This window comes from Gymnoscopelus microlampas, assembly GCF_963454915.1.
Source record: "Gymnoscopelus microlampas genome assembly, chromosome: 21".
Classification (NCBI taxonomy): Eukaryota; Metazoa; Chordata; class Actinopteri; order Myctophiformes; family Myctophidae; genus Gymnoscopelus; species Gymnoscopelus microlampas.
The window spans coordinates 32,020,619-32,039,560 of NC_139958.1; the positions used below are offsets into that span (position 1 = coordinate 32,020,619).

The following is an 18,942-nucleotide window of genomic DNA, read 5'->3' on the forward strand; positions in this document are numbered from 1 at the left end:
CTGTGTGCCCTTTGCCTTTGAGCAACGCACAATAAAACTCCAGGAGGGCTGCTTCTTCAGTCCATTTTATGCTTATGTAAGTGTGTACATATGTCAACAAGTTATGACTACTAAAGTTTTTTTTATTTTTTTAAGCAAAGAATAAAACACCAAAAATATGATTAACTAATTATCTCTGGCATGTTGGGCAGCATCCCAGATGTTTGCAGGGCAGATCTCAGACTTACAGTAGGCTACCATGCCTTATCATTTATGTTGATTGGTAAAATGTATCAACTGTATTCTATTTTGTGTGTGTGAGTGAGTGAGAGTCATTCAGTCAGTCAGTCAGTCAGTCAGTCAGTCACTGACTGTCCGGGGCTAATCTCACAAAACTGCTGGACTGATAAGCACCATATTTCTTGTGCATGCTGCCACTAGGGCAACACAGTATGTCCATGTTCCCCCCCACCAACAATTTATATATTTTAAATATAATATATACTGTATTGTCAGCCCAAACTTCCATTATAAAATGTAAGCTATTATTATCTTAAATTTCATAATGGAAGTTCGGGCTGACATATGACTCCAAATTTGGAGTCTTATGTCACAAATACGTCATGCATAGATGACCTAGGTTCTTGACTAGCCACATGAAATATGAGATCCACATGGGAGTCTCGCTGTTATTACACCCTGTTTTGTAATTCTCCATAAATTGGAGGCCGTTGTTCCAGACTAGGCACTCTTCGTTCAGACATTTAAATATGCCTGGCCAACTTGTGCACGTCATGTATATACTGTAATAATAATCAAATGCATCATTGCACTGGCCTTGGCCAAAAAACATATCTCTGATATTATGGGACATACTAAAACCAAGTCGGTACATCTCCTTTGAGTAAGTAAATCTTATTTTCCTTATGGAAATGGACAACCTTGGACAAAGTGACTAAGAATTTGAATAGTGACATGAGAGGCAAATGGGTTAAAAGTCTGGAAAACTCTCAAGAAGAGCGGGGATGTCTTGACCTTCCCTCGAGTTCAAACAGATTGGCTGTCATTATTGTATATTGTGAATCTAATTAGAATCTCTATTATATCGTTTTACATATTTAGCTGACTTTTATCCAGAGTCTCAGATATGCAACTTTAGATTCTGAATTTTAGTTAAATTTTGTGTTTTTGAATCAGCTTCACTGTAGCAATGTTGAGAAATTACCCCCAGATAAAGAAAATAGTTTGTTGGTATATCATTGCTTCTTTTTTGTTAATTCTATTACATTTTTTACCTTCAAAGTAATTTTGAGACTTGACTTAGACTTGCCATGTGGACTCGAAGACGTGATCTGACTTGCATACTTATGAATTTTGTGGCACAGCTTTATTTAGGGAGTAGAGAGACAGCATTTAGGTGCCAGAGAGATGGGAGACGTGAGACATGACGAGTCAGACTTTAACTCTGATCGTCGCAACTCATAAGGAGCGTATTGGTTAGGGGCTGAGCCACCAGGCTCAGACTTGACTGGTCAGACTTGATCCGTTTAAAAATTTAATGCTAACTTCAATGAGGCCACATTTTCTGACGTGTCGTGAATGGACAGCGTCAGCAATAACCAATACTGTGAAGCAGTGACACTGGAAGAACTTTTAGAAGAAGAAACTGTCCTTCAGTGTGTGTGCAGAGACAGGCCTATAGCATAGAGTTCAGCGGACATTCCAGAAAGGACATTCCAAAGAAGAGTCCTCTCTGAGATAGCTGAGCCTGTGTTGATGATGTTGGCCTTTTGCGAACAGGACATCTGGATTTAGTTATTTCAGCTCAAACTAACAGCTGAAACTAAAAAATAAATAATACCAGACAGGGTTGCTTGTAAACATTCTTGGCTTTGATGGTATCTTAGATAAGGTGTAGTTCAAGACATTTGGTGGTAGGTCCAGTGGTTAGCAAGATTAGCCACACACACACACACACACACACACACACACACACACACACACACACACACACACACACACACACACACACACACACACACACACACACACACACACACACACACACACACACACACACACACACACACACACACACACACACACACACACACACACTCTACTAGACTGCTCACCTCACCCATTAACAAGCAAAAGACCACAATGAATGGAACCCCTGGCAGTTCCCCTACCTACTGTATTATGCTGAGATCTAGCTTTTCCACCACTAGGGAATGGCAAAGTCACTGTTCGCTCTTGGGAATGAGCCCATTGTGTGGCTGTGTGGGAGATAATTGACCTCATTGAGTGGCACCCTGTAAAGCGCTGTTGGTGTTCATTCAATTTAACATTTAAGACTGTCTAAACACACATCGGCTCTCAATTATAAAACATGCTTTTCTGGCACGCACGCGCACATTCATGGATGGATGGATGGTTTTGATAGATATGGAATATACGTATATATTACAGTGGAGTATTGTAATCGCTGGGTTTGTTCATCACAGAAATAACATGGACAGTTTTAATCCACTTTGGGTCAAACTTGGCAGATCAGCTAAGGTTGCTCTTATTTATTTTATTTTGTATTAGTCGGTCACAGAGCAATGTAAACTTATAGCGCTTACATAGCTGTGACACAGGTGTAGCATCTCTCTGATCCTAGAATTTAGAAAGACTTGGTATTAAAACACACAGCAGTTATATCTGGTGGCTGAACCAAAAACAACTAACCAACCAAGTGACCCGTTCTTTATTTGTGGCCAAACCCCCCCCAGGTGTTTTAGAAATCTAAAATCAATTGTTCACTTCTTAATGAGCCTGTTATTTACTGTAAATAAATGCTAGAAAGATGTCTGATTAGAGCCAACGCCACCCTGTATGTCTCTGTCCTTTGTTAAGACCCTAAAAGCCAGGTTGGATGAGATTGAACTGGTGAACTCCTGTAAAAGACGCAAAAGATGTGTGGCTGTAATAAATCATCTAAAAGTAATGTCCAGGTTTAGACTGTGCCGTTTGTTCATTGGTATCTACGTGACTACGCCCCTGGTGTAGTTTGCTTTGTGATTTGACGTGATTCATCTCTGGAGTTGTTCTGAGATGGGCTGTTTTCATTTCCTATTCTCTTTTTTTTGGCCTTGTGGCAAATCTTGCTTCTGAACTGACCTAAAACATCTGTTAATATTCACTCATCAACCCCACACATGCAAAGAATGTGTCTTCATAAGTTGCTCTCTGTATGAGGAGGGGGGGAAATAAATTAATAAATAGTATTAAAATATGAATGTAAAGTAAAAAGGAAGAACAAATATAAATCTTTTTGATCTGCAACTGGTAAGCCATTTTTAGCCAGCTCTATAGATTACAATTGTGTAGCTAATCAAATCGCAAAACTAGGTTAAGCAGTATGAACTTGTCGAATTAAGTCAGCTTTGGCATTGTAACTGAGTCTGACCCCACCCCACACCATTGTTTTCATGTGAGTGCTGCTGTCATTAAAGCCATATTAAATATTGATTGGTGATGGCACCCAGGTCCTGAGGTGGGAGGCATGCCCTGGTGGGTTCATGAGCTCCAGTTACAAGACATAGACTCACACATTTAAAGTGTTCAGTGTTCATTTAACCCTGAGACTGAATATAACCAAATGGACCCGTAAGGGTCAAAGCTCTTCTGAAAGGAATAAGTAATAATGAATGACAGCAAGTTAGAAAAAACAATCTTTAGATTTGGGTTTATTCTACAATTTCTTAACATTGCGTTGCACCTCTGAGCCGGTGAGGCGACAGACCCTCCCCCCCAGCCTCCATCCCCCCCCCTCCCTCTTCTTCTCAGATTACAGCTCAGGCAGTCAGGTATGCTATTGTCACTATTCTCTGTTGACTCTTTCTTTTGTTTTACCTTTTTGGGAGCTCTTGTCTTTTTAATTGAAGTCTTTCATTGTAGGCAATTATACACCCACCTACAAGCAAGTCATTGTGATTCAAATAGAATAGGACAAATGGAAATGACCGCAGTCAGATTCCCATAGTAGATCTGACTGCGGTCTCTCCCCCTGTGTCCCTCCCTGCTTCTCTTTCCGTGTTGCTGTGGTGTCAGCCCAGGCCAGCCACCCAAACCTGTTTTTCGGACCATCTTCATTCTACCAATCTTGGGCAAGGACATGGGCATGGTTCCAGTGGTTTATTTTGAGGAATTCATCTACATCTTGATTAGTTAATGCGTGTTTCATGTGTGCATGCAAGAAAGATTAATCCTGCAGTGCAGATTTGCACCAAGTAAATCTGTGTAATTGTCAAAAAATATATAAGAATTAAGCCCTATATACTATATGTCATACGATGAATAGCACAAATTATTTTGGAACTTTTTGTAAATTAATGATATGCCCAAAATAGGGTTGAAAGTTATTAGACTCCTATCTTTGCAATAAAAATATAGTAGTTTGGCTGGTTTGTTGCTATGGCTGTCTGGCTGGCTGTTCGTTGTCAACACAGAAGTTTTTTAATTTTTGTCTTTGACAAGGAACAAGGAAATGAGAGATATGAGATTTCAATGGCTTAACCGCAAGCACAGTAGAAGGCCACGCATACCTCGGCAGTGACAACACATAATGAATTTACAACTATGCAGGCTTGTCCGTTGGCTAGTACTTTAGGTGTGTGTACTGTATTTCCTGGTGTGACACACTTATTTGGTCTTTGTCTTTCTGTTGCTGCAATGATCCCAAACATGTCACAGCAGGGTGGATACCATGACTGTGTTTTATTTTTAGCCCATATCACTTGGGTGACCAGACATCCCGGTTTGGCCGGAATTGTCCCGTTTTCAAGCTGCGTGTCCAACAAATATCCCTAAAACACTAATATGTCCCGGTTTTCAACATTCACTACACATTTGTACCGTTTTTTTGCCAGAATTACAATAAAGATAGTTGTTTTCAGTGGTTGCATAAGCGTGTATCATATTCTTTTCATCTAAACATGCTCACCTAACCCAATCAGAAAACATGAACAAATGCATTGCGTGTTCAATTCAACGCTGAGTCCTATGGGGCGTATACATGTGCATGAATGGGCGTGCATGATGAACGTGCGTATTGAATTAAGGGTCAAGGTTTCAGGGGCTGAATATATGGTCACCCTACACATGACCCCAGTGGGAATTGAACTTGTACCCATACTGTGTAAGATTATAGAAAGTTGAAACAGATTGTTCCACACTGTTGTCATGGGTATGAGCATTGTAGTTGCTGCATGGGACTGTGTTTGTAGTGGTACAGATGCTCACCACTTAAACCACAGGTACCCCTGCTGGCCTAGGTTCAAACTTCAAATCCCAACAGAGCGTTACGTCCTGCATCTACTTTACTCTGTCTTGGACGGTAGAAAGCTGGGATGGAGATTCAAGATTTGTTACATCCCAATATATAATCTCTTAATATGCGGCTTGTATAATGGGATGTAACAATAAAGAATCTTTAATCTTTTCTTTAATCTCCCTCTTCAGCTTTCCTACTGCCTGTCTCAAAACCATTGTGCCATTGACGGGCATGGGCATTGTTTCAGTGTGAATTCATGCTTGAGCGTCTGAAAGTCAGCTGGCTGTTTCCTTTAGTTTAGTGCTTGTTTTGTTTTTTGTTTTTTTAAGAATGTCGTAAAAAGTTTCCAAGTATTTTCCTTTGCTTTCCTTTTCCTTGCCCAATTGATGATCTAAGACGGTGGTTCCCAAACGGTGTACCAAGGAACACTTGTTTGTGCCATGAGATTTTGTGACAACCACTCTATTATTATTATTATTATTATTATTATCATTACAATATCTGCAAGCAAGCATACAAAAAGTTCAGTAGGCTACTTTCCTACTACTCATTTCCCCAATTCAGAGGTGAATTCTGTGTAACCTGGCGTCCCTAGTTTTTAATGTCCCTTTCCACAAACAAAAGTATGAAATAAACATCTACAGAGTGATAAGTAACACAGGGCTATTTGCATGGATTTGAATGCAGGTGTGCCTTGAGGTTTTGACTTGCCCTGTGGTGTGCCTTGGGAACAAAAAGTTTGAAAACCACTGGACTAAGGACAGGGGATGTGATGTGGTTGCTTTTCCTTTTTAAGTGTAGGCTACTAGGCTTGTAAAGCCCTTGAGACTGTATACAGTAAAATCCTCGGTGTGAACACGGGTCCATTTGGTTACATATACACAATCAGAGTTAGAAATGCATACTATGTAAAAGAGCTATAGAAAAAAAGTTTCATGGAATGTGTTCAAATGTGTGCTTGAGCTTTATACAATGAGGGTCATTCACTGGACGACATGCACTGTCCATGTATTCAGTTCAATCTAGGCGAACCAAAGAGACTGTGATCCCTCATCAACACAGAGACTAAACCTTTAAAATAAGAGCATAATAATTGACCTGTATGCTGTTTCTTGAAGAATGTTTAGTTCACTGTTAATATAAAATGAGTGTGAACCGTGTATCGCTATATATTTATATATATATTTTTCCTGTAGTAAACCCTGCTGTCATCATTAGCTCAGTGAATATCACCTAAAAAACAACGGCTGACATCCTTTATTTGCCAAATCGATGTAAATGTCATAAAAGGAATTAAATCAAGTTACGCCATAAAGATAAGAATAACCGTGGCTGCCAAACAATGCATTATTATGGTTTCTGTCTGATACTTTGTGTAACACAAGATGGATGTCATATTGATTGGTGTGTGAATCCTTGCTCTGGTCTTGGGAAACACGTTTGTGTCAGTCTCGCTGTGATGTGTAGCTCACTGTCTGGAAATGCATCATGGGAACAGGGAAAACTGCCTTGAGGAAAAGCATGGGATTTGGAAGCGTGTGGGATATTTGCTTCTTGCATCACTTCAGGCCTTACATAGGTAAACAGGGCGTGGAAAAACACGCACACACGGTTTGTAAAAAGACACCTAAAGTATACATACTGTACATGCATAAATTACATTCCTATACTATGACACACACATGTAGACGATATACAGACACTTTCTGTATACATGCACGCGGGCACACACACAAACACATTATCCCATCTCTCTCACACACTTACGTACGTACAGAACTGTACATAAAGTAGGCTACTACTCTGTACTGTATTTATATACACACAAATGAAATCGTGAGGTTCCCGGTTCAATCCCCGCCCTCCTGGATGCGTGTTGAAGTGTCCTTGAGCAAGACCTTAATAATCCCTAACTGCTCCCAATGGACAGGTTGGTGCCTTGCACGGTTGCCTCCACTGTCGGTGTGTGAATGTAATGCACATTTTAAAGCGCTTTGGAGAAAAGCATTATATAGAATGCACCATTTATCCAGTTATTCCACATGTTACCCATCTCTAAATAATATCATCACTGAACTGGAAAAGGATCCACATAGGATGTTTAGAGCCAAGTGTCAACTTGGCTCTAAACATCCTATGTGGAGGATGGAATTACATCTGCAGTGCCCCTGAACGACTTAATATACATTACTTTGTTGTGCAAGGTGTCAGACACTGACAATTAGCCGATCTGCAATCCCACAACACGTCGTGCTGTGATGCGTTGTGAGCTTGTAGGTCGGCTATTTTAGTGCGGGACATCAGCGTGCAACTAAGTATAAATCCGGCTTAAAGGCAATTATATATTTGAATTGGGGCTCTAGTGAATCTGTTTGTTATGGAAGTGTTCCTTGACAAAACAAAGCGCTGTATTATCTTCTTAGCTAACAACACAGTAGAGCTCAAGACCCTGATGTCAGGACTGTGGAGGGCAGCGATTCAGGAGTCCTGAGTTGTTGTTGGCTAGACCACACTCTCGCATCGCATCACATTATCTTCGTCCGGCACAGGTTGTCAGAAGAAAAAAATGAGTATGATACAAAGTGTTGTTAAAGTTTTTTTTAATGGCTGCTTTGACCAGCAGTGAGGAAGCATCTCTAATGATTTGCTTCCTTCTATTCCAGTTTTACCATATTTTGTTTCACCCAATTTCTGAATGAACATAACAGTTTGTTTATGATTTCTGTTGTTTGTTTGTTTTTAAACTTTCTTTTTATTCTTTTTTTTTTTTTAGAGCAAGGTATGATTTCTGTGTTGTTGTTGCCAGAAGTTTTTCTTAGTTTGTCTGAAAAACCGAGTTTTGTCTCACAACTGAAGCCTTGATGGAGGTTTGTCTGACAACTGATGGGTGTCTTAATGTGGACACTGTATTGCTACCATTGATGTTGAGATGGTTAAGGCTAGGGCCCTATGGCTTATGGTCAACCTGGTCTTATGTTGCCTTGTCTGGTGGTGGTATTTTTAGAAACCAGTCTAAGGAAACTAACCAGACCTGCTAATTGCCCCCTCTAGCGTGTTAAACATTTACACGTCCAGACCTCACCTGGCCCAGTTTGGCAAACTGCCATTGCCAAACGTGTGTGTGTGTGTGTGCGTGCGTGTTTGTTGTTCTGTCTCTAGTTCTGTGTGTGTGTGTTAGCACTGAAACAACATCTCAAGTGTTCTCAGTCCTTGACCTTAGAATTAACAATATTAGTATTTCACTAAAGTCAGTGATGCTAGCATAACAAACAACAATGAGCAGGCTAACTTAGTTTAGAGTGAATATAAACTCCAACATATAAGACGTATACTCTAATTATGAGAAGCAGTCTGTCCAGCTGCTGGGGTCTGAGTCCTCTCGTGATTTTATAAAATTGGTATCACAACCTGAAGATGTATTTTCTGTTTACTAACGAGTTGGAGAGTTGTTACTGAACAAACACTATGATTGTTATCAGAATATAGAGCTATTTAACATGTATTTTAACCTAAGATATCGTACTTTTAAAAGCGGCACTGCTCCATGGTGTATTGCTCAGTTGCTACTTTAACAGAATTTCTCTTTGGGATCACTGTCTTAGGCTATTTAAACGAGTATCAAATCTAGTCCTAAAGTATTGTATAAATTGACTAATGGCTGGTAATGATTAGCTAGCTCATTGTGCTCTGGTTCTGGCAAGGCTCGACAGAATTTGCCTAGTTGTGGGTGTTGTCAGGGGGTGTGCACAAAATGACTCTGCAGAAAGCTGGAGCAGACGTTCAATGGTGTTGAGTAGGGTTGTTTAAAGGGGAAATCCACCCATTTTCAATATTTAACTATGTCATTAATATAGCATAAAGGAGTTGTGTGGAAATAAGAAAAAAGTTCCCCCCTTTCTGTGTTGCCTTGAACTGGAGGATTGATTGTGGGTTTAACATTGCAAATTACAACATGATGACTCATCATGTTGTAACTCCTTTATGCTATATTAATGACATAGTTAAATATTGAAAATGGGTGGATTTCCCCTTTAAGTGGTTAAAATAAAATCAGGAATATAGCGAGCTGTTTTTAAATATACTAGCTTTACAGTATATTCGGTTAATTTTAGTAAAGTAGCAGCCTGAGAACTGCATCCTGTACAGTGAAACTAACCTGTACAGTGAAACTAAGTAATTAGCCTATGCGCTTCATACCCAGTAACAACAACTAGAATCGAGTTTCTCAGCACTGGTCGTAAACCTAAAAACAGACTACTGCTTGTTCTCAAATTTCTACCCTTCTTTCTTTTTATATTTCTACTACTTCGGCCCACCCTGTTGTGGGAATTATGAACACCATAGATCTGTTGAGGATCTACAAATTACAGCATGTTCTAGTATTGTTGTAATAGATTAATTAGATAAGCACACTAGCTACGTATATGCCTAAATTGTAGAATAGGAGGACAATGTACTGATGATGATGATATGGGAGATTTAAAAAGGTGTGGCACATTCCTCTCATTCTTTATGACATGGCACTGTAGGGGGCCAAGCCGTCTAGAAAAGGGTCTGTCTATCTGTGGGTGTGTCCGTCTGGGGCTAACTTCACAATCCGCTGGGCCAATCAGCACCAAGTGTCTTGTGCACGCTGGCAGTAGGCCAAGGAAGAATATCGCCGGGCTTACATATTTTATATTTAACTTTTTATAAGCCAAGCAAAAATGTACACAACAAGTGTATGCACACAGTAGACATGCTATCTCTGACATGTACTGTAATGATTTTATATAATAATAGTAATTAGAGGTGGAAGTCACATGTTGAATCCTAATCATAATAAGCCTGTGTTACAGCATTCTATTATGTTGAGTGTCTATACTGACTGACTATACCGGTCATTTACATTTGAAGTGCTCCAGTGGAGCTGGTTAGTGTACAACAGTGGAAGACTGGTATTTTTTAAATAAAATAATACATTTTGACTTGTTTTTATTTTTTAATAAAGTTAGTAAAAATACCAAAAATAATCTATAGTTGCAGCCCTACTGGGAACTGGTATGGGACTCTGATTGTGCTGGGCAGCTCCTGGTCAACAGTCAAATACTGTGGTTGTATTGAACCGGGCAGCTCCCTCCCTGGTGTGAATATGTGTAATAAAATGCAAATCAGGAAAATGGCCTCTGTGACCAGACAGAATTAAGTAGTTAAGTCAACCTTAGACGAGGTCAAATACATTTGTCCCACATGCACAACCGTCACACACACACACACACACACACACACACACACACACACACACACACACACACACACACACACACACACACACACACACACACACACACACACACACACACACACACACACACACACACACACACACACACACACACACACACACACACACACACACACACACTTTCTCAATGGCACTTTAGATGCATTGCTAGGGGTACTGCAGATGAAATTCCAGTCACTGACACAGCTGGGGATCAAACAGCTTCACTTTCACTTACTGGTTGCCACCCCAGTACCGTGAGCCTCAGTCCAGGTTCCAAAGTGTGTAGATACATTTATGCTGGTCAGACTGCATTATTTTTTGGCGGTACTTGGAGAGTTCTTCTGATGGGCAAACTAAAGATTTTTTTATGTAAAATACGGTGAGGCAATTTCCTCTTAGAAGTGCACTGCAGTGGTGTGTGACCGCTGAAGAGTCCCGTCACTCATGCTGACTTCATTGCTGCTGGTGGATGACTAAGTGTTTTTTTTAAAGGGAAAAAACTGATGCTCCATCCTCATCGTTTCTAATATTTCCTCTTCCTTCCACCTTCTTTCCATCCTTTCTTTTGCATTCATGCTCCTCGGAGGATGAACCCTACTCATTTTGGTGACCTCATGCCTTTCCTGTAGCACCACACGCAAATAAAATTTAATGCACTTTGTAGATTTTGCTGTTTCTTTCAGTGCTCTAGCCATGATTAATAAAATACCCCCCTTCTAAAATGTGCCTTTAAAAAATTTACAAGTGAGAGCCCATGGCTCTAAAATGACAATACCAGTCATTCAAGTTGATGAGAAAAAAAGGAATTAAACATGACTGCTGACTGAAATTGACTTTTATATCCGTGGCATGAAGAGGAAATGTCATAGAACATGGAACATTTAAATGGTTCAATTCAGTAAATGGTTTCAAATTATGAACACCAACTTCTACCATCTTTGCGACAGCTTTTAGCCTGCATTTATTGAACAAGTAGTCCATATTATATTATGATTACAATATGAAGAATTGACACCTCATTAACATATTAATTGTCCTCTGTCCTTGCTCCAGGTGACTTCGGGTCTCACCATGAGTCGAGGGCGTGCGGATTCCCAGGGTTCCCTGGGACCCAACGATGAGGTCATGCCGTACAGTGACGATGAGACGGATGACGAGTTGGATGCCAGCTCTGAAGGAGAGATGGAGGGGCCTCCAGGGGCCCCACTACAAGATGCAGAGACCAGGCCCAGTGGTCAGTTGATAACATATATTATTAAAATGTTGGTGTTGGTAGGGCAGTACTGGAGACTGTACTGTAGTAGTTGTGGTGGTCATATATCCCAAACAGTAAATTGAGAATGGTCTTTGTATTAATAGCAGTGGTGATGGTGGTAGTAATTAGTAGGTGGTGATGAAACCCAAACCCAAACGCTCACAGAATCATCAAAGATCGTAGCCATCCCAACCACAGACTGTTTCAGGTGCTGCCACCTGGAAAGTGGTTCCGCAGCCACAAGGCCCCTGGCAGTAGATTGCTAAAGAACTTCTTCCTCCGCACAATTGGACACACAAACAATGGCCAGAGATATAAAAATAGACTTGGGAAACGCTGATAACCCACCAATGACCGTTGCATAAGTGGAACTTCAATTCAGTTGCAGTTGTGTAACTGAATGAAAGTGAAACTATAGGAAGTAATTGACATTGGACACTTAGTTTTACTGGTGGTTGTAGCAAATGTTTTCTTAATTATTAATCATTTTTTAGATAGAATAATAACTAAGCCAGAGCCAATTCTCTCCTTTTGTGTGTTTCAGAGATGGGCTGGAAAGTGAAGGCCAATGACCGTGCTTTCCACCAGCTACCTGAGTTCCAGATGAAAACCTTTCTTTGTCTCAAGAAGAGCAAGTATTCTGTAAGTGCATCATTTAAAAATATAGTGAATTGTTTCAACTAGACCTTTACTCAGGAACGATGCAAGTTGGGAACGACGCAATACCCGTTATATGCCAGAGTACCAATTGTAACCGTCTCTCTGTCTGTCTGTGTCGCTTTTGTGCCTGTGTCCCTTTTGTGCCCAACTGCCCATATGATCTCTGTATCTGTCTCTCTGTGTCCTTCTTGTGCCCATATATGGAGATCTGTATATCTGTCTGTCCATGTCCCTTTTATGGCCATATATGGAGATCCCTGATGTTATCAGTATTTGGCCATATATGGGCATGCCCACATGTGGGCATATCGGGGGGGATGTGCGGTTCTGGGAAGTCCTTGTGCAGTGGTAAACCTCTGTGGTGAATGTCTGTGGAAAGTGGACTGACTAAAAGTAATCAAATGGCAGGTGTGGGAAATTCGACAGGTGTGGGGTTGTCATGGCAATCAATTTGTTCATTTGGGGCCAGAACCTTTTCTGGCGGTTCTGGACAACCGCCTATCCGACGGAGTCGACACTACACTCCCTCGGGTCGTAAATGGTAAAATGGTAAATGGTGCATTTATATAGCGCTTTTATCCAAGGCGCTTTACATAGATTGTGTATTACATTCACCCATTCACACACACATTCATACACCGATGGCAGAGGAAACCATGCAAGGCACCAACCCACTCATCGGGAGCAAGTAGGGATTCAGCGTCTTGCTCAAGGACACTTCGACACTAACTCTGGGGGAGCGCCCCAGCCCGGGATTGAAATGGGAACCTTGCGGTTTCCAGTTCACTCTACCCGGCCACTCTACCCCTGAGCCACTGCCGCCCCAACATTGTCGTCTGCAATGTGTGTGCCGAATTTGAAGTCGGACGGTAGAACGGATCTCGAGATATGTGGATTACAGACATACACATACATACATTCAAAGATTCGGTGCATTTATTGCACAAGATGGGTGCCGTAGGCAGACTGTCTACTCCTGATTTCCTGATTAGCAGGTTTAGTAGAAAATAGTCCCTGAAGAAAAGTTTGATTTTCGAACAAAATTCAAACATGACTTATACACATAATTATGTTGAGCCAATATTAAGTTTGGCAACGTTGTAAAGCACATACAAATAAAGCTATTAACAGCATAATTGTCTATGTTTTAAGTACAATATCTGGCCAAAGCTGTGAAGGGACAAAGACATGTACTGACAGCAGTAGTGCGCTCAAACATTATTATATAGTCTCTAGACCAGGGGTGTCAAACTCATTTTAGGTCACAGGCTGGACTGGGCAAAAACAAATTATGCGGACCAGACCAGCTGTGGTACCAGAGCTTTCCTTTCCTTTTTATTTATTATTATTTAACATTTTCAATCTGTTCTGTGTCTCAGCCTCTGCTACAACATGTTTCACTTTATTAATTGTGTTTCTAATGCGTGTCTTAGCATTACTGATTGATATACGTACATTTTTCTGTATTAATGTTTTTACTTCTTTCATCAACCTTTCATAAACCATACTGTCGGTCAGGTCAAAACCAGTATATACATTGTCATCAGAGGTGGTAGAACCTGTTCTGAGGCTTTAGACAGAATGGAGTCGCCAAGTTACCAAATATTTACTGATAACACGGCGAGTCCATTGTAATGGTCAAATTCTGCTTTAGTACCCCAGCCCTGCAGGAAACCGTCTTGTCATCTATGAATGTAGACAGCATTTTTTTGCAGTCAATGTCTTCATGTCTAACCCTAACCCTAACCCTAACCCGTAGAATATAAAGGAATAGATGAGTGGGTGGGGAGTCTATTGTGGGGCTGGTGCGTGGGGTAGTCGGGTGAATAGCAGGGATACACATATGTACACATCAATTATCTGTACCTTTATTCTTTGTGTAAATAACTCTGACAAAGAAAGGAAATATTTGGTGCATAAATGAGTAGCTAATGGAGATTGCAAATAATGCCAGTGACAGATGGAGGAAGAGAAGAAGATAAATCATGAACCATTATTCTCCTAAGCTTTGCCTTTACAGGTCAGTGGTGAGCGCACACACAATACTGAATGGATGTACTCATTATGCACATCGTAGTAGATTAGGTTAGTAGTAGGCAAACATGAGCCACCATACAGTCTTTATCATATATAGTATTTTTGATGTTGTGGTGTGATCAGCAACACACGCACAAAAACAGGTAAATGGTAGTCACATCCCCCCCCCCATATCACTGTGTGAATTTCTACCAATCTCTGCTGATTACAAAAAAACGAAACAACATTTCATTCAGTGATTTGGTATTATTCAAAGATGGGCACTTCTAACTTTGCCTTGAACAGACGTGTGTTTCTGTTTAGTGGTGTTCTGATGAGAGTTCAGCCAGGGTTGTAAGGAGATAGCTCTGTTGAACTGACCTGTTTCTAGGTGTTTGACACACTAGACAATTCTAAAAGCCAAGGGCCACACACACACACACACACACACACACACACACACACACACACACACACACACACACACACACACACACACACACACACACACACACACACACACACACACACACACACACACAGATTCTCAATCACACATTCCGTGTTTAACACTCTCAGACACTTTCTCTCTCTCACTCGCATGCGCACACATATAAACACTATGTGCCTCTGCAATAAAAAACAAATAGTAATACTACTGTTTGAGCTTTCTGTCTCTCTCTTTCTCCTTCAGCCTTTCTCCTTCAGCTTGTCTCTCACCCCTAGGTCCTCCAGTGCTATTGTGTGGCTCTTGTTTATGTAAATGAGCGTGAGGGAAGGCACATGGAAAGTTCCATTTAAGTGTGTGTGTGTGTGTTTGTTCACGATTGTGGGTGTGTGTCCACAAACACACCTGGACACCTTTATGTGTGTACTGTAACGTTTTGTGGATGAGAGTACAGCAGCATCTTGCTCTTCTCAGATTAAAAAGAGGAAGTAAACTTGCATGTACAATCTGCTCAGATGGCACAGGGATAAAGTTCCTGTCCACCACCACAGAGGCTAGGGGTTCAAATCTACCGCGGCGCAACTGGCTTGGCCGAGCGTCTATAAACACAATTGGCCTTGTTCAGGGCAGGGCGATTTTTGTCACTCTGCTAGCGACGCCTACGTACAAGTTGGGCGTCGCCTGTGAACGGGAGGAGTAGGACTGAGGGCGGCGCTACGTCCTCTCAGTGGGGGCTCCTTGCTGGCAGGTGTGCTGTGGCAACACAGAAATGAGACGGGAGGGTTAATTGGCATAATGATAATCATTATTTCAATGTATCTAACATTCTTATTATCTCTGCCAGGAGATCGGGTGTATGTGTGTGTGTGTGTGTGTGTGTGTGTGTGTGTCAACAGTAACACCGTAGACTTGTGTTCATAATATCATGTATGTTCTGTGTTTTCTTTGTAGGGAAATGGTATCAAAACATACAAATACAACGCTCTGACCTTCCTCCCGTACAACCTGTATGAGCAGTTCAAGAGAGCAGCCAATCTCTACTTCCTGGCCTTGCTCATCTTACAGGTAAAGAGTACAGACACAGTCGTTTAGAAACACAACAACATGCAGTATGCAGAGACGGGGACAGATGCAGTCACATGGGGTACATCTGCAGAGTTTGCTCTATAAAATACAGTAAAACCTCTACCATTTGGAAGTTGGCATTTGAAAGAGACCAACTATTCCTACAAAACATTTTCTCCCATGAAAGTATTTTGGATCCGAACCAAGAAGCAGGAGGGGCACGTAGTGCTGACTGTAGATTGAACACATTTGCATTGTATTTACCTGCAGCATGACTGTGATGTAAAGTGGTGATACATAGTTGTGACTGTGAGTCACCTATAGATGATTTAAAACTGACAACAATTAGCCTACAACAGTGAACAACATCCAACCTGTACTGTATGTGCTTCTGTTTTACTTAATTAGACAAAAAAAGACCTTGTTTGTTGTTTAGCTGTTAGTTTAGCTAGCTAGCTAGATAGAATGTATTATAGTTATTATACCTGTACATTAAGTCTGTGTCCCAATAGTGTATCACTATTTCGTTAGTATAGTTTAGCGACTTTTTCACAATTTCTGTCTATTTATTAACTGATATGTATTGACTAAAGACAATTAATAATGAATAAAACACAAGGACATTCACAAATTAATACTTTTCTAATGATTACAACAATGTAACAGTAAATTAGACATGTACTGATATCTACCCTTTTGGATGTGTCAGATCATACCAGAGATCACTACACTGCCCTGGTACACTACACTGGTTCCACTTGTACTGGTCCTGGGAATCACAGCCATTAAAGATCTAGTAGATGACCTGGTAAGTGTGTGTGTGTGTGTGTGTGTGTGTGTGTGTATATAAAATTTGAGTTTAACCACAAGCAGTGGTTTGAAAGCACTTTGAAATATGTCTCCTTGGCTGAAAGAAAATCCAAAATCCAAAAGGCAGTATGTGCAATATTTGAAATGCATCTCTCTCTCTCTGTGTGTGCTTCCTTGTTTATTTCTCTCTCTGTCACTCAGGCACGTCACAGGATGGACAAGGAGATAAACAATCGGAAATGTGAGGTCCTTCTAGATGGCAGGTAGAAGATACATTCATTTTTAGTTGTTTTTTTGTTTTGTTTATAAAACTGTGCTTCGTTAATTGAGGTAATGGCAGATTCTGAACACTACTTACTGTACGTTTCTTGCTAAAGCTTTTATTATCAGTTTTTCTTCTGCCTTTGTTTTTCTCATTGTCAGGTAAAACCTAAAATACTTACATTCCGCATTCATACTGTCTAGAGTAGACTCTACACCATGTTTCATCTTTTCAGTAAAAGGTTCAACCAGGGCTGGGCGATAATATTACTATATCCAAAATCCCAGAGGACATCTAGTCCCATATCACAATATCGATATACTATTTATATATTGCCCAGCCCTATGTATAACTGCCTACTGTGCCCTTCTCACTAGAGCAGTATAGTTGAGTTATATGGGGTATCTGCAGACCTGGAGCAGGCAGATCTATACGTCCCATGCAATTTCATGAACCAGGCAGGAAATAAACACATTTGAACATTAATAATCCAATCCAAAGTTGGTGCTCCCCCGGTCTGGACATTTAGTGAAACAAAAAGAGCACTCCCTGCTGGCTGCTGCTGGCTCATTCATACAGTATATCGGCAGGTTCGTGGATTTGCCTGGGCCATAGATTTGCCTGTGTTTCCGGTCTGCAGATGCCCCCTTCTCTAGTCGTAACATATACTGTATTATAACACAACCTGTATTGTATATGGTAACTTAACATACATATTGTTCTCCTTGTCAGGTTTCAAGAGTGTAAATGGATGAACATTCAGGTTGGGGATGTGGTTCGTCTAAAGAAAAATGATTTTGTCCCGGTAAGTTTATTCTCGGCAGTATACAGCATCTCATTTAGCTAGCTTACTAACTGAGAAGTCTCTTATCATAGCTATGTATGTGGATCAGCCAGTAGTCAACAATTAAGCCTTGTTTTATACTTTGTAGCGCCTGGTGAAAATTGCCGCTCTGCATGCTCACAACATGTACAGTATCTAGACATGATGCATCATTTCAACCCTAATGGTGTGTGTGCTTGTCCTCCTATAGGCTGATATCCTCATGTTATCCAGCTCCAACCCCAACAGTCTGACCTACGTAGAGACAGCTGAGCTCGACGGGTAAGATGTTTTTCCTAACTTGCACTTGCTCTCCTTACTCGCATGAAACCTAGTGTTCGTACTCTGGAGCGAACAAGCCCTGTTTATTCTGTTGTAGGACAAATAATGATCCGTTACAGATCTACAAGCTCACAAGATCATATCACTACAGCGTTCTCCTTTTTTAGGAATCATGAGCTATTTGAGCTGTCATTTTCTAAAGTCTTGGGTCAATACTTACTCCTTGATAAGATGTGTGTGTGTTATGGTAAGATGGTTCTAGTAAGCCATTACCTAACCCAGCCCTGTAGCCAGTCCGGCCAAATTCTCTGATGAAATGGGAAACACCTGTAACTCAAACAAGACTTAATCCCGGTGGTGTCACTAATGGACCAGTTCCTGCAAAGGAAGGGGCTGAAGACACAGCATCATTTTGTATTTGTTGTTCATATTTTCTTATTTTAAACAAAAGGCATGGGAAGGATCTCAGGAAAGTTACCATAAAAGTGAATCTAAAGTTACTACATATCACTTTCCATCAGTCATTTTTTAAATTAAATTTTCATTGTCTTGATTGCAAATGTACTGTACTTGTTGTCCCAATAAAATTCCTCTGTATTGTATGTTTACCAGAGAGACTAATTTGAAGTTTAAGATGGGTCTGAGAGTGACAGACGAGCGACTACAAGAGGAGAGTCAACTAGCACGCTATGACGGTAAACACATCTGGAGATTCTTCACTGCTTAATAACCATCCATATATCATTTTTGTTCCAG

General features: G+C 40.7%; 2 protein-coding genes across 2 annotated transcripts in view; one reads left to right on the forward strand and one right to left on the reverse strand.

Moving 5' to 3' along the window:
• LOC311037031 (replication protein A 32 kDa subunit-like) overlaps positions 1-18,942 on the reverse strand; it is a 469,874-nt gene that overhangs the window by 120,329 nt on the left and 330,603 nt on the right. The gene's annotated exons all lie outside the window — the stretch shown is intronic.
• atp8b1 (ATPase phospholipid transporting 8B1) overlaps positions 1-18,942 on the forward strand; it is a 41,348-nt gene that overhangs the window by 915 nt on the left and 21,491 nt on the right. The window contains exons 2-9 of the mRNA XM_084046178.1: positions 11,619-11,799; positions 12,365-12,462; positions 15,896-16,009; positions 16,719-16,817; positions 17,021-17,082; positions 17,814-17,886; positions 18,116-18,186; positions 18,799-18,881. Of these exons, the coding sequence (XP_083902304.1) occupies positions 11,637-11,799; positions 12,365-12,462; positions 15,896-16,009; positions 16,719-16,817; positions 17,021-17,082; positions 17,814-17,886; positions 18,116-18,186; positions 18,799-18,881 (763 nt within the window). The 5' untranslated portion in view covers positions 11,619-11,636. The remainder of the gene's footprint in view (positions 1-11,618; positions 11,800-12,364; positions 12,463-15,895; positions 16,010-16,718; positions 16,818-17,020; positions 17,083-17,813; positions 17,887-18,115; positions 18,187-18,798; positions 18,882-18,942) is intronic.